The 12000-nt window shown below is 36.1% G+C and overlaps 2 protein-coding genes across 2 annotated transcripts in view; both read left to right on the forward strand.

Moving 5' to 3' along the window:
• LOC118740165 overlaps positions 1–4134 on the forward strand; it is a 265156-nt gene extending 261022 nt beyond the window's left edge. The window contains exons 11-14 of the mRNA XM_036471660.1: positions 220–306; positions 3132–3323; positions 3411–3503; positions 3574–4134. Coding sequence (XP_036327553.1) covers positions 220–306; positions 3132–3323; positions 3411–3503; positions 3574–3702 — 501 coding nt within the window. The 3' untranslated portion in view covers positions 3703–4134. The remainder of the gene's footprint in view (positions 1–219; positions 307–3131; positions 3324–3410; positions 3504–3573) is intronic.
• On the forward strand, positions 3802–4938 carry LOC118740166 (putative cyclin-dependent serine/threonine-protein kinase DDB_G0272797/DDB_G0274007). The gene has a single exon (XM_036471661.1). The coding sequence runs from the start codon at positions 3802–3804 to the stop codon at positions 4936–4938; it is 1137 nt and encodes a 378-aa protein (XP_036327554.1).
• The last annotated feature ends 7062 nt before the right edge of the window (positions 4939–12000 follow it).

The following is a 12000-nucleotide window of genomic DNA, read 5'->3' on the forward strand; positions in this document are numbered from 1 at the left end:
CTTCAAATTTTTGCTTACTCTGCAATTCGCATATAAAAAAAAACTTTGAAAAAATATAACTAACACAAATGGAAAAAACATCTTGAACACAAATGTAAATTTTAAACAAAAAAATTAATTGACCTACCGAAATTTGCAATCAAACCCCGATTCGCACACAAACACAACAAACTCAAAATTCAAAATTTTCAAAAATAAAAATAAAAACAATAAAAATAGGAGTTGGCCACAAAACTATCGAGAAGCTTCGATATGAAGGAAGAAGGAGGCTCACTGCTGGGCGACAAGGGTGTACGCAGGCATCAGGTGAGTGATGGCGGCATGCTAGAGGTGCGGTAAGAAAAAAGATGAAATAAATAAATGTTACGTAATATTTTTTAAGTTAGCTTTAAGCAGTTAAGAAAATACTCGCAAGCTTTTTGAGCAAAAGGCAAAATGGATTAAAAGGATTTATGCGTTTAAAAATTAACAAAGCCTTGGTTCCTTTAAAACGGCAATATCTATAAGAAAATTTAATTTTCACCTCTGAATTTCACTCATACGGCGCTCAACTTAAGCAACACTTCTTGAATACAACACCAAAGAACACATTGGAAATTTTTCATACAACTCCCAACTCGTTTTTACTCAGCCAGTCATCGCGACTCATTCCCAATCGACTCTCATTTGAAGACTTCATTCCACGCGCTCTCACGCTCACTTTCTCTCTTTCTCTCATCCTTCTATATCTTTTCTCAACAACTTTACGCGACACAATTCACGAATTTTGCATCGATATATTTTTGAAATAGTTTCTACTGGGATTTAGTTCAATGCATTCTTCAATTTGGTTTTTGTTTTACTTTTGTTTTTCTTGGCATTGAAATCGGCTACGCTTGCCTAAATATTTATGAATTTTTGTTGATGCTCAAAATGAATTCCCTGTTATTATGAATTATGCTATAAATATGCTCCTTAGTTACCGATTTTGCTGCCTGTTATTTAACTAAGTAGCGAACTCTCACCTTACTATATTAGTTACTAATAACTGAACCTCACTAACTAGTTCTATTAGTTTTTCTATCTATTAATTATACTTGTTTGAATTATTTTTTACACCTGAATAAATACTTACATACACCAAAACACATACAAATTTAAAATAATCTAGGATTTGAATGAAGCTAAAATAGTATTAAATTTTTTGAACTATTATATTACATATCGACGGCTGAGTTGAAGATCGATATACCACGGCTGTCGGTTGGAAACTGCCCTATCTCAGAAAACTTTTCAAGAACGCCCTTCTTTACAATTTTGTTGAAGAACGCCCTATCTCAACTGAAAATACATTGAAAATATATTGAGTTGGGGCGTTTTTGAATCGGCAGCTGTAGTAGGACGTTTTAGAACCGAATTGTGAGATTGAACGTTCTTGAAAAGTTTTCTGAAATATGGCGTTTTTCAACTAGCTGCTGAGAAAGGTCGATCTTCCACTCGACGGTCGATATACTTATTTATAAGTACCATTATGTTTCATTATCATTATCGTACCCCCAAAAAGAGGCTCACAAATGAGTTGAAACTGAATATCAATGAACCCTGTGAGCTTTAAAATTTGCCATGAGCATAGCTTTTCTTTTTTAGCGCGAGCTCATGCCCTATTCTTAACAATACAATCGCAGGCTACATCAACTCCATTAGCACAGCTTGTGTTGCCCATAATAAATATTAATATGAGCTTATGAAATTAATATATACACACGCCATTTGAGAAGTGTACATATGGCTTTAATTGTTAAATAGACCAATGAAGTAAAGCACAAATTGCTGAAGCTTTTGCTGGATACTTCTGCGCTCAAAACACATTCGTCTGCCAAATATAGAATACATGAACAAATCGTATTAAACAAAAACTATTATTTGAGCTCAATTGGTAATTTTCTTGAAACTAGACTTGACTGGATAAACTCAGACCGCATGAGGTATTAGTGCCGAGGTTGCCAAACTTTTTTTTTATCGTAGACCACTTTTAAAATTTTTCTGGTTTCGGTGGACCCCCTGCTGCCACACTTCTACCATACTCCCAAAACTCGCCAAAAAAAAAATTGAAGTTTAGATTTAACGATGGAAATTTGAGTCGCGGTCTGTTTCACATGCACTGCTTGTCTATGCCCTGCACTTGCAATGTAAGTATAACCAGCGCTTAACACTTGACTTGACTTGAAAATTTTATATCTGACAAATGAAAAAAAAAAAACAACTTCACTCAGAAACTTGGAGAATTATAGATTTTCGATTTCTTAGTTATGTTTCAAAGTGCGAAGAGAGCCGTGAGAGAAACATGCTGCCATATCATTTTTTTGCGAGCACAAAATGTGCACAGCAAAAAATTCCTTTATGAAATTCTTGCATATACACTTCTCAATTGTCATATACATAGCTGGACTTATTATCTAAGGTAATAAGCTGACGGCACTTCAAATCATGCTCAGCCTAGCTTCACTTATCATCCGGACAACTCGGCCGGAATAAATCAAGGATGCATTGTAACATAAATTTTAGCGTTTGCCAAAAAAAGCAATCGTTCCTGTTGAAACGATTCAGTTTTTTATCGTTTAGGTAATTATCAAAATAATACTATTTTCGCTTTTCACGAAAAGAAATTCAATCGTTAACGCTGAAGCTGTTGCTGTCAATGGCATACAACAACAACTTTTCGTTGATTTATTTCGTTTCAACGTTAACGATTGAGTTTTGTTTCGTTGATTCAGCTCTAAAACGAAGCGAAATTATTTTGATAAGTTATTTTTACGCATCAACAAAACGAAATTGATTCATATAGTTCGTTGAGCATCTCAGCTTTAAATTATTAACTTTTTACCCTATTGATACTTGTAAATAAATGTGTATGTTTTAAGAATAGGAATGAAATCCCACTGTCTTGATCGATGTGTAGCACAAAATATGTCAATAGCTCTAATCGAAAAACGCCTGATTGGCTGGAACCCAATCCCTAATTTTAGAGAGCCCACTTTACATCGCCTCTCGCTTAAGCCACAGAAAAATCATCCTAAATACATATATTCATGCAGCATACACAAGCCCACCACTAACCCATATTTTTTGTTGTTTTTCTTGCGACATTCCAGTCCATGCAACGCCTTTCCGCCGAGCAAAATGGTTCAACGACTGAACAAACACATGAACACAATCCAAACGTCGTACCTGATCATAAAGGCAACTTACACGTTACTGTTAAGAAAACTAAACCAATTTTAGGTATTGCTATCGAAGGTGGTGCTAACACAAAACACCCGCTTCCTAGGATAATCAATATCCATGTGAGTACCACATAAATGCACCTCAAAAACATATATTTGTGCTCAAGTGTAGTTATATAACTTTGGCCGCACATCTCCTTTCCGCAGGAAAATGGTGCCGCTTATGAAGCGGGCGGACTAGAAGTCGGGCAACTGATACTGGAAGTGGACGGCAATAAGGTTGAAGGTCTACAACATCAGGTATGTTTAGCCATTTTTAGATGCATTTTCAATATTTATGTAATGCGCTTTCTTGTCTCTTGTTTCACAGGAGGTTGCCCGCCTGATAGCCGAATGCTTTTCCAATCGTGAAAAGGCAGACATAACCTTCTTAGTTGTCGAAGCGAAGAAGTCAAATCTTGAACCAAAACCAACAGCGCTTATCTTTTTAGAAGCCTAACATTTGCTTGCCCTGCCGGCTAATGAGGATCCCTTGGAACGACAAAAGATCGAGTTCCTCTACGAATGGGGGATCGATTTAACGACAACGCCAAAACCAATGCCAACACCAATACCATTAACAAAAGCTAAAAATCCACCGCCACTGCCACTCAACATTAAATCCATCAACCATACATCGCAACACCATCAACATCAGCATCATCAGCAGCATCAATCACCAGCGTCGGCGATGACGGCGCCGACACAACGCACATCGGCGACGGCCCATCAGCAACACGTTGACGCGACAACAACACCAACAGCAACAGCAACAAGAACACACACACATGTGCCACAAATCACACAACAAGCGTCAATGGGAGCGACGACACAGGCGACGAGCGCCAAGCACACAAGGAGCCCAACGCAACAACAACAACAACAACAACAACAACACCAACCGCACCAATTACACCACCAACGTACAACGCCAACATCAGCCACAACAACACCAACAAAAAGCAGCACACAACACCAGCAACCGCAACCACAACATAAAAGACTGACACCAGCTGAATATGCGCGAGCGGGCGGCGCCATAACAACAACAACAACAACGCCAACAACATCGGCTCCGACATCGCGGGAACACACACCAACACGCAGCTCACAATCACAATCACAGTCGCAATCGCAACACCATCATCAACTACAGCGACAAGCATCAACCACACAACGCCATCAGCAACAGCATCAACAACAACAACAACAAAAATCACAACATTCACAACACGAACAGAGGCGCGAACTCGATCGCAAGGGCTCGCAACGTGAACGTGATCGCACGAAAGAGCGCGAACACGAACGTCAGCGGGGCGCTGTGCGCGAAGATGAACGCGAGCGTGAACGTGAGCGAGCACGCGCATTGGAACATGAGCGCGAGCGTGACTATGCTTATGAGCGTTCGCGAGATTATCAGCGCGAGCGCGAGCTAGAGTATGCACGTGAGCGAGAGTATGCAGCACGCGAACGCGAATATGAGCGTGAGCACTCACATGGCGCACGCCACAGCGATTATGCACGCGAGCGAGAGCGCGACTCCGAACTTCGTGAACACCCACCGCCGCCGCTACCATCAGCATCCGCATCATCAGCGCACTCACATCTAATACAACACCAACACCACCGCCAACAACACGAACACCACGAACAACCACATTACAATAAAACAAATTATAATTCCGTTTACCAGTAAAAAAATTTTACGAAATACGAATTTGAGAAATTTTTGCTAACGAAATTTACCACCAACTACATACAATGAAAACAACAACAAATGCTTGAAATAACGGGTGATTTTTTAAGAGCTTGATAACTTTTTTTTAAAAAAAAATGCATAAAATCTCATCGGTTCTTTATTTGAAACGTTAGATTGGTCCATGACATTTACTTTTTGAAGATAATTTCATTTAAATGTTGACCGCGGCTGCGTCTTAGGTGGTCCATTCGGAAAGTCCAATTTTGGGCAACTTTTTCGAGCATTTCGGCCGGAATAGCCCGAATTTCTTCGGAAATGTTGTCTTCCAAAGCTGGAATAGTTGCTGGCTTATTTCTGTAGACTTTAGACTTGACGTAGCCCCACAAAAAATAGTCTAAAGGCGTCAAATCGCATGATCTTGGTGGCCAACTTACCGGTCCATTTCTTGAGATGAATTGTTCTCCGAAGTTTTCCCTCAAAATGGCCATAGAATCGCGAGCTGTGTGGCATGTAGCGCCATCTTGTTGAAACCACATGTCAACCAAGTTCAGTTCTTCCATTTTTTGGCAACAAAAAGTTTGTTAGCATCGAACGATAGCGATCGCCATTCACCGTAACGTTGCGTCCAACAGCATCTTTGAAAAAATACGGTCCAATGATTCCACCAGCGTACAAACCACACCAAACAGTGCATTTTTCGGGATGCATGGGCAGTTCTTGAACGGCTTCTGGTTGCTCTTCACTCCAAATGCGGCAATTTTGCTTATTTACGAAGCCATTCAACCAGAAATGAGCCTCATCGCTGAACAAAATTTGTCGATAAACCGAACACTTCGACATTTCGAACCGAACACTGATTTTGGTAATAAAATTCAATGATTTGCAAGCGTTGCTCGTTAGTAAGTCTATTCATGATGAAATTTCAAAGCATACTGAGCATCTTTCTCTTTGACACCATGTCTGAAATCCCACGTGATCTGTCAAATACTAATGCATGAAAATCCTAACCTCAAAAAAATCACCCGTTATTAAATATCTGACGCTCAATAGCAACAACAACAATAGCAACATGGTACAAAACACACTCAGCATGAATAGAATTTTGCTCACATTTTGATAACGTGAAAACATAAGCAAAACAGATGGATAAAGAAAATGCATGAAATTCGAAGAAAAGAGCAAATTATATTTGAATTGTGCAATTGTGTAACTATCCCGCGTAAATAATAGAAAACACTTAGCAAACGCCCGACAGCAATAGCCCAAATAAGTAATCCCACTCTAGCAAGAACAACAATTCCCTGCATAGCGCCGCCGTTCGTTTCACTTCAATGCTCCACACATTCTATTGCCGCCGCTTTAAAGTTTTATGCCTTACGCTCTCATAGAATCGCTTAAAATTTCAATCCCTCATAGAAAAAAAAGAATAAAAAGCTAAAAAAAAAAAATATGTTTTGTGTGCTAAAACGGTTATAATTTTTAGCTTTTGTACACTGACACGCAAAATTGTATTGTTTTGCAAATTTCACCTCATTCACTCATACAAGCCACACACACACACACACAGAGGTACTCAAATACTTGAAAAATACATTGTAAGGCTCTTTCTGCTTCAGGCCTTGAGCTACATACATAGATGTTTGTTGTAGTGTTTTATTTCGTACTTTTGCTAAAACTGCTTCAAATGTTTCATAAATGCACACAGTCGCTGGGTATATTAAAAAAAAATATATATGTATATATATATTTTAGTTTTACCCCTTCTTAACCTCAAAGTATATTAAATGTCCCAATTGAATTGTAAACTCCAAAAAACTAACGTTTTGTATTCTAGTTTAAGTTTTGGATTTTTAGTCAAATTATTATTTTTTCTATCCTTTTTTATATATTCACGAATGAAATCTGTAAGTGAAGAAGAACAGCCAAGCGAAAACGAGGAGGATTTGAAAAATGTATGAAGGACAATTCAAAACATCTTCCGATTCCCTGGCTTGCAATTGCCACCGCTTCGCAAAAGATTAAAATAGTGAATTGTTTATGGTGATTAATATATGTTATTTGCTAGAAAAATAAGGATTTTATTATCATTTAGCGGCATTTGCATTGCTTGGTCATCCAAGAGATAATCCTTTTTTAATTTATTCTTATTTTTTCTCTCGAGTGTGAAAATGTTTAAAAGTTTTTCTGGCTGGTTATTTTCTGATGTAGCATTAGGACCTGCAGTGTTCTTTGGTTGTAAGTTGTTCAAAATTTTTTTAGAACATTTCCAGTCGTTCGAGAATTTTTAAACTTTTCTGGATTTTTATTTTTTATGAATTTATTTTTCCTAATTCATTAAGAGAAAAAGATCAACCCTTTGAGGCATCGCCATAAAGCCAATTCGTTGTTTTACTTTTCTGTGAAATTTGAGAAAACTTGCAAGAAAAACAGATAAACTAACCCTTTAACCCTCTTGTTAATTTCGGTCATCAAATGGTTAACTACTTTAAAGCGCTTTCTTAATTTTTTACCGAGTGAGAAAATATAAGAAATAGAAATTTAAAAAAATAGTTAATTAGTTTCTATAGAATCTTGAAATGGCACTTGGTCATTAAAGTGTTAATTTGTTTTCACTTCTTTATTGTTGTTTTTATTGTTACATATTATATTTTTAATTTTTACTTCTTTCCTTCATTTTTTTCTAGAACGAAAGAAACCTAAATATTTAAACTTTTGAATCAATAGTTTAGTTTGGCTTACCCCTGCACTGTGTACCGCTTTGCTTCATTAAATGCAAACATTTTTGAAAAGTATTCGTATCAATAAAACACTGCCACAAAATAAACAAGAAGCAAACAATTTACACTTTTGGACGTATGAGTATCTCAAATATACTAAAAACTGATAAAAACCAAACCAAACAAGACACACAGCAATGCTATACGAAAAAATTAAAAAAAAAAGATTAAAATATTAAAAATATAAAAAAAAACTCTCTCCCCAAAGCAACAACACAGATGGAGCCGCGCAACCCCACAAAACTTCTATACTTAGCCCCTATCCAAATCCACACGCTCTTCTATTTAGCTACCCAAAATCTTATCTCAAGCGAAAATTAAATTTATTTACCATAGCTTGGGTGCTCTTAGGTACAAATGTGTGCCACGAGTCACACATACACACCTGTATCTTTGTATATGCTAGTCTCGATTACCCATCGAACTCTGAAGGACGTCTTAATCTTAACAACGATATGTATTATCGTCGTTTAAAGTACAAAACCGCGTATCAAGGTAATGCAAAAACGCGTATGCGAGGTTGCATTAATTATTTTCTAGAGAGTGAAAGCAATCGCATTTCTGCCTAGTATATTTCTGGACGAATGTATAAGAATTGAGCCAAGAGCTTGTGTGAGCAAATCTAATTTTTGGCAGCAAATGCCAAATACGCGGTTTTGTACTTTAAACGACGATATGTATCTATTAATTATGTACGTATGTATTCGTAATTATGTAAACTTAAGTTGTATTATTATTATTAATTATATTTATATACATACATATGTATGTATGTATACCATTTAACTGTAGTTTGTATTTTAAATTGTAAATTTATGTGGCGTATACACTTTACACCCGAAATCCGCATACACTGCGCTTCGTATTCAATGTACGAGTATGTACGTGTGTATGTAATTCTCAGTGCGGGAAAACAAAAGCAACAGGGTTGCTGCATAGTAATTGCCTTGCGCCAGCGTTGAAAGAGATTTTCCAGCGGACGTGAAATTCGTATTAGTCCATAAACGGCTGAGCGCTCAAAATTTTTTGTTTTCTGTACTTAGCTTGCAATATTGGAATTATTTTCCCATAAGTAAAAAACTTATCTTGACATATGTATGTATTCTATATACGTCACGCGGACCTTGAATATGTTAATGTATGTTCTATACCAGTGGTTCCCAACCTTTCCCAGCTGGTGACCCATCTTTCCTTATCGCAATACCTCCACGATCCATCGGTTCATGGTGGAGTAAAAAAACAAAATTTGTATCGCATCCCTTCCTTATGTATATATAATTTACAAGAAAATATTAAATATATATAAATTAGGTGGCGATCAGATAAGATTTAATGGCCCCTGACAGCCGCGAAAGTATGAAAGTATGTGAAATATAGGGGGAACTAGGTTGTCTGATTCCCATTAAAATTTCCTATATAGAAAGCTATCAACGTCCATTATCAGTTAAAAATTAGCAAATTCATATAGTTTGCCATGTTTACAGTTGAAAAAATTTGTATCACAATAGGGGTATTCTCGAAGATTTGCACAATCCACGGATCGTACGAAATTCAAAAATACTATTCCAAATTTCGAAGAGTACGAGAGCACCCCCTTGTAAAGTGGTAGCAAGCAGCGAAATTATGTATCAAATACAATAACAAGAGACAGCAAAAAAAAAATGAACTGAGCGTGATGAGAGGAATGAGAGAAATATGTAGCAATTCCAACAACAAAAGACTAGCACAGGGTCGCATTTATCTTGCTATGCATTTTGCAAAATATATACATGGATTTCGACGTTGCATATTTTGCAGCGATAGGAAACGTTGTTTCCCATGTATTTTGTTGTTGTGTGTTTGCAAGTTATGCAATCCATGTGATCCATGCTACGTGCAATGGCTTTACAAGATTTGGAGAATACCCCTAATGTATCAATGTATAAAATTGCTGTTTTTAACTAAAGCAAATTGCATTTAAAATTTTTTTCTGTGAAATAAGTGTGAAATTCCACACACTGTTTCACGCTGTTGTCAATATGAACGTAGCAACAAATTTTTCATGACAATTTAAAATATACACGTACACTTTAAATTGCGTGAAAACTGACGGTTTATAGAATTCAGTAGCTGAGAACACAAAGAGGAATTAAGGGGCTCAACCTTACCTTAAGTGATCGTAAAACTTTATTTCACTGGCAAGAAAATTGCAAATGAGTATTTATTACACCGTGCGACAAAAACCAAACATTTTTAAAACTAACGAAAAAATCAATATTTTCACAAAACTAGGAGCCAAGTATAGTACAAATGCGTTTTTAATTTTTCTCTCTGACTTCAGGATTTTTTTTTAAATGCCTTTGAAATTTTCAGGATATGATTGAATAAAAAAATTATTTAAAAGATTTGCTGCATTGTAGAGTAACAGTATGGGTATCAGTTAAAAGGAAAACTTCTGTAGAATTAAAAAATTATAATAATTTTTTCTTGCACCAGGACGAATAAATGTTGAAAATGTCCTTTTAAAACTTTATCCTTAAATATCCTCGGAAATTTCCAATATTTATTTTTGAAAAAAAATATATATGTCAAGGACTAATATGTAAGCTACCAAATTCTCGAATTTCGTCCTTCTAACTTTATTAGTTTTAGATAAAAAAAATTTGCACTTCTTTTTATAAGGTATTGATAGCAATGCGGGACTTTATGGGAAAGAATCCAGTCATAGCCAAAGGCTTCTCCAAAGGAGATGAAGTGGGTCTTGAGGAAAAGGGCCTCCTTTTTACACTTCAATTAATGTAAAAAATCTAAAAACTTTAATAAAATAAGATACAATTGAAACAACCCCAAAAACCTTTTACTGGATACGAACCTGAACTGTACAAATCAGTTTGATTGAAATTATATTTGTTTGATTACTTTACTAGTGGGTCGCGACCCACCGGTTGGGAACCCCTGTTCTATACGATCACGGATCACACTCTTACTAAACATAATATACCTTTAGGCGCAAAGCAGCTGCTGTGCAATAATCACCTGTACAGGAATGCCTTGGCAGCAAAGCTATTGTAAGGCAAAAGCCAAATGTAAAGGAAATGTGTGCACACTTTTGATAGATTACATTTACTTACAACACACACACAGCCACAAAAGCACTACCCGTTTTAAAAATGCTGCTTAGACACACACGCCGCTTTACAAACTGGCATGTGACCCGCGCAGACGAAAAAAAAATCCTTAACACTTTATGTCTCTGTGTATATAGCTTATGCAATGCTAACACAAGCAACTTATTACATATAAACGTTGATTTTTATCTTTTTTTTTATTGTAAAATGTTTTATGCGATTTTATATAGTAGAAAATATTGAAGAGTTGAAATGCAATTAGTACGGAAGAGATTGAGAAGACAAGCAAACGCAAAACAGGTATAGTGCTAAAACGAATAAAAATAAACTTAAAATAAAATGTAAAAAATGCAAAACCAACAAATGTGTATAACAAAAACCCACCTAAAGCCAATAATTAAGTGAAATTCATAGAACGATGAAGAAGCGGATGACGAAGAAGTAGCAGCGCAGGCAGTAGACAATGTCGATAATATGTATGTACATATGTGTAGTCTATATATAAAAATCACACGCAACCAAAAATCCACAAAAACAACAACAACAAATTAATTAAGTCAACTACACACTCACAACCACACTCACAAAACCAAAAGAAAATGGAATATTGACGACTACCAAAAAAATGTATATCCTTAGTAAGCACCACCTTAAGCCCCAATTAGTATGTGAAGCAAAAGTAATAGGACAAATAGTTTAAAAAAATAGTTAATAGTAAACAAAAACAATTAGAAGAAACGAACGCACGTAGCAAAAGCCAAACAAAATGAATGATAGACAAGTAGGCAAAATATTTGAAGCAACGCAGGAAATGCGAAATTTCTTCGAAATATCCAACCAAAACAAAAAACACAATCGGCGCGTTGTAGCACAAGAAAAACGTAGCTACAATTAGAAACCTCTATTTAAACAAATAGCGTAAATACCTTTAACAAAAATCACACGCACACAAATTTTAGTACGCACTGCACTTTCAAGAATATCGAAAAAAAATCAAGCAAATTTCGCTAAAACGCAAACATTCGCTACAAAAGCAATTTAGCAAGCAAACAAGCTATAAGCAAGTATTAACTAAAATGTATTTGCAAATATCTCTCACTTGGTAAACGAGTTATAAACATTAATTGAAAAAAAAACTAAACTTAAAACTCTAAATACATTAATCAGCAGCAAAA

This window comes from Rhagoletis pomonella, unplaced genomic scaffold, assembly GCF_013731165.1.
Source record: "Rhagoletis pomonella isolate Grant_MI unplaced genomic scaffold, Rhpom_1.0 Rhpom_scaffold_00005, whole genome shotgun sequence".
NCBI lineage: Eukaryota > Metazoa > Arthropoda > Insecta > Diptera > Tephritidae > Rhagoletis > Rhagoletis pomonella.

What these genes read in the sequence shown, in the direction of transcription:
- LOC118740166 (XM_036471661.1), top strand. Translation starts at nt 3,802, where the DNA reads ATGCCAACACCAATACCATTAACAAAAGCTAAAAATCCACCGCCACTG.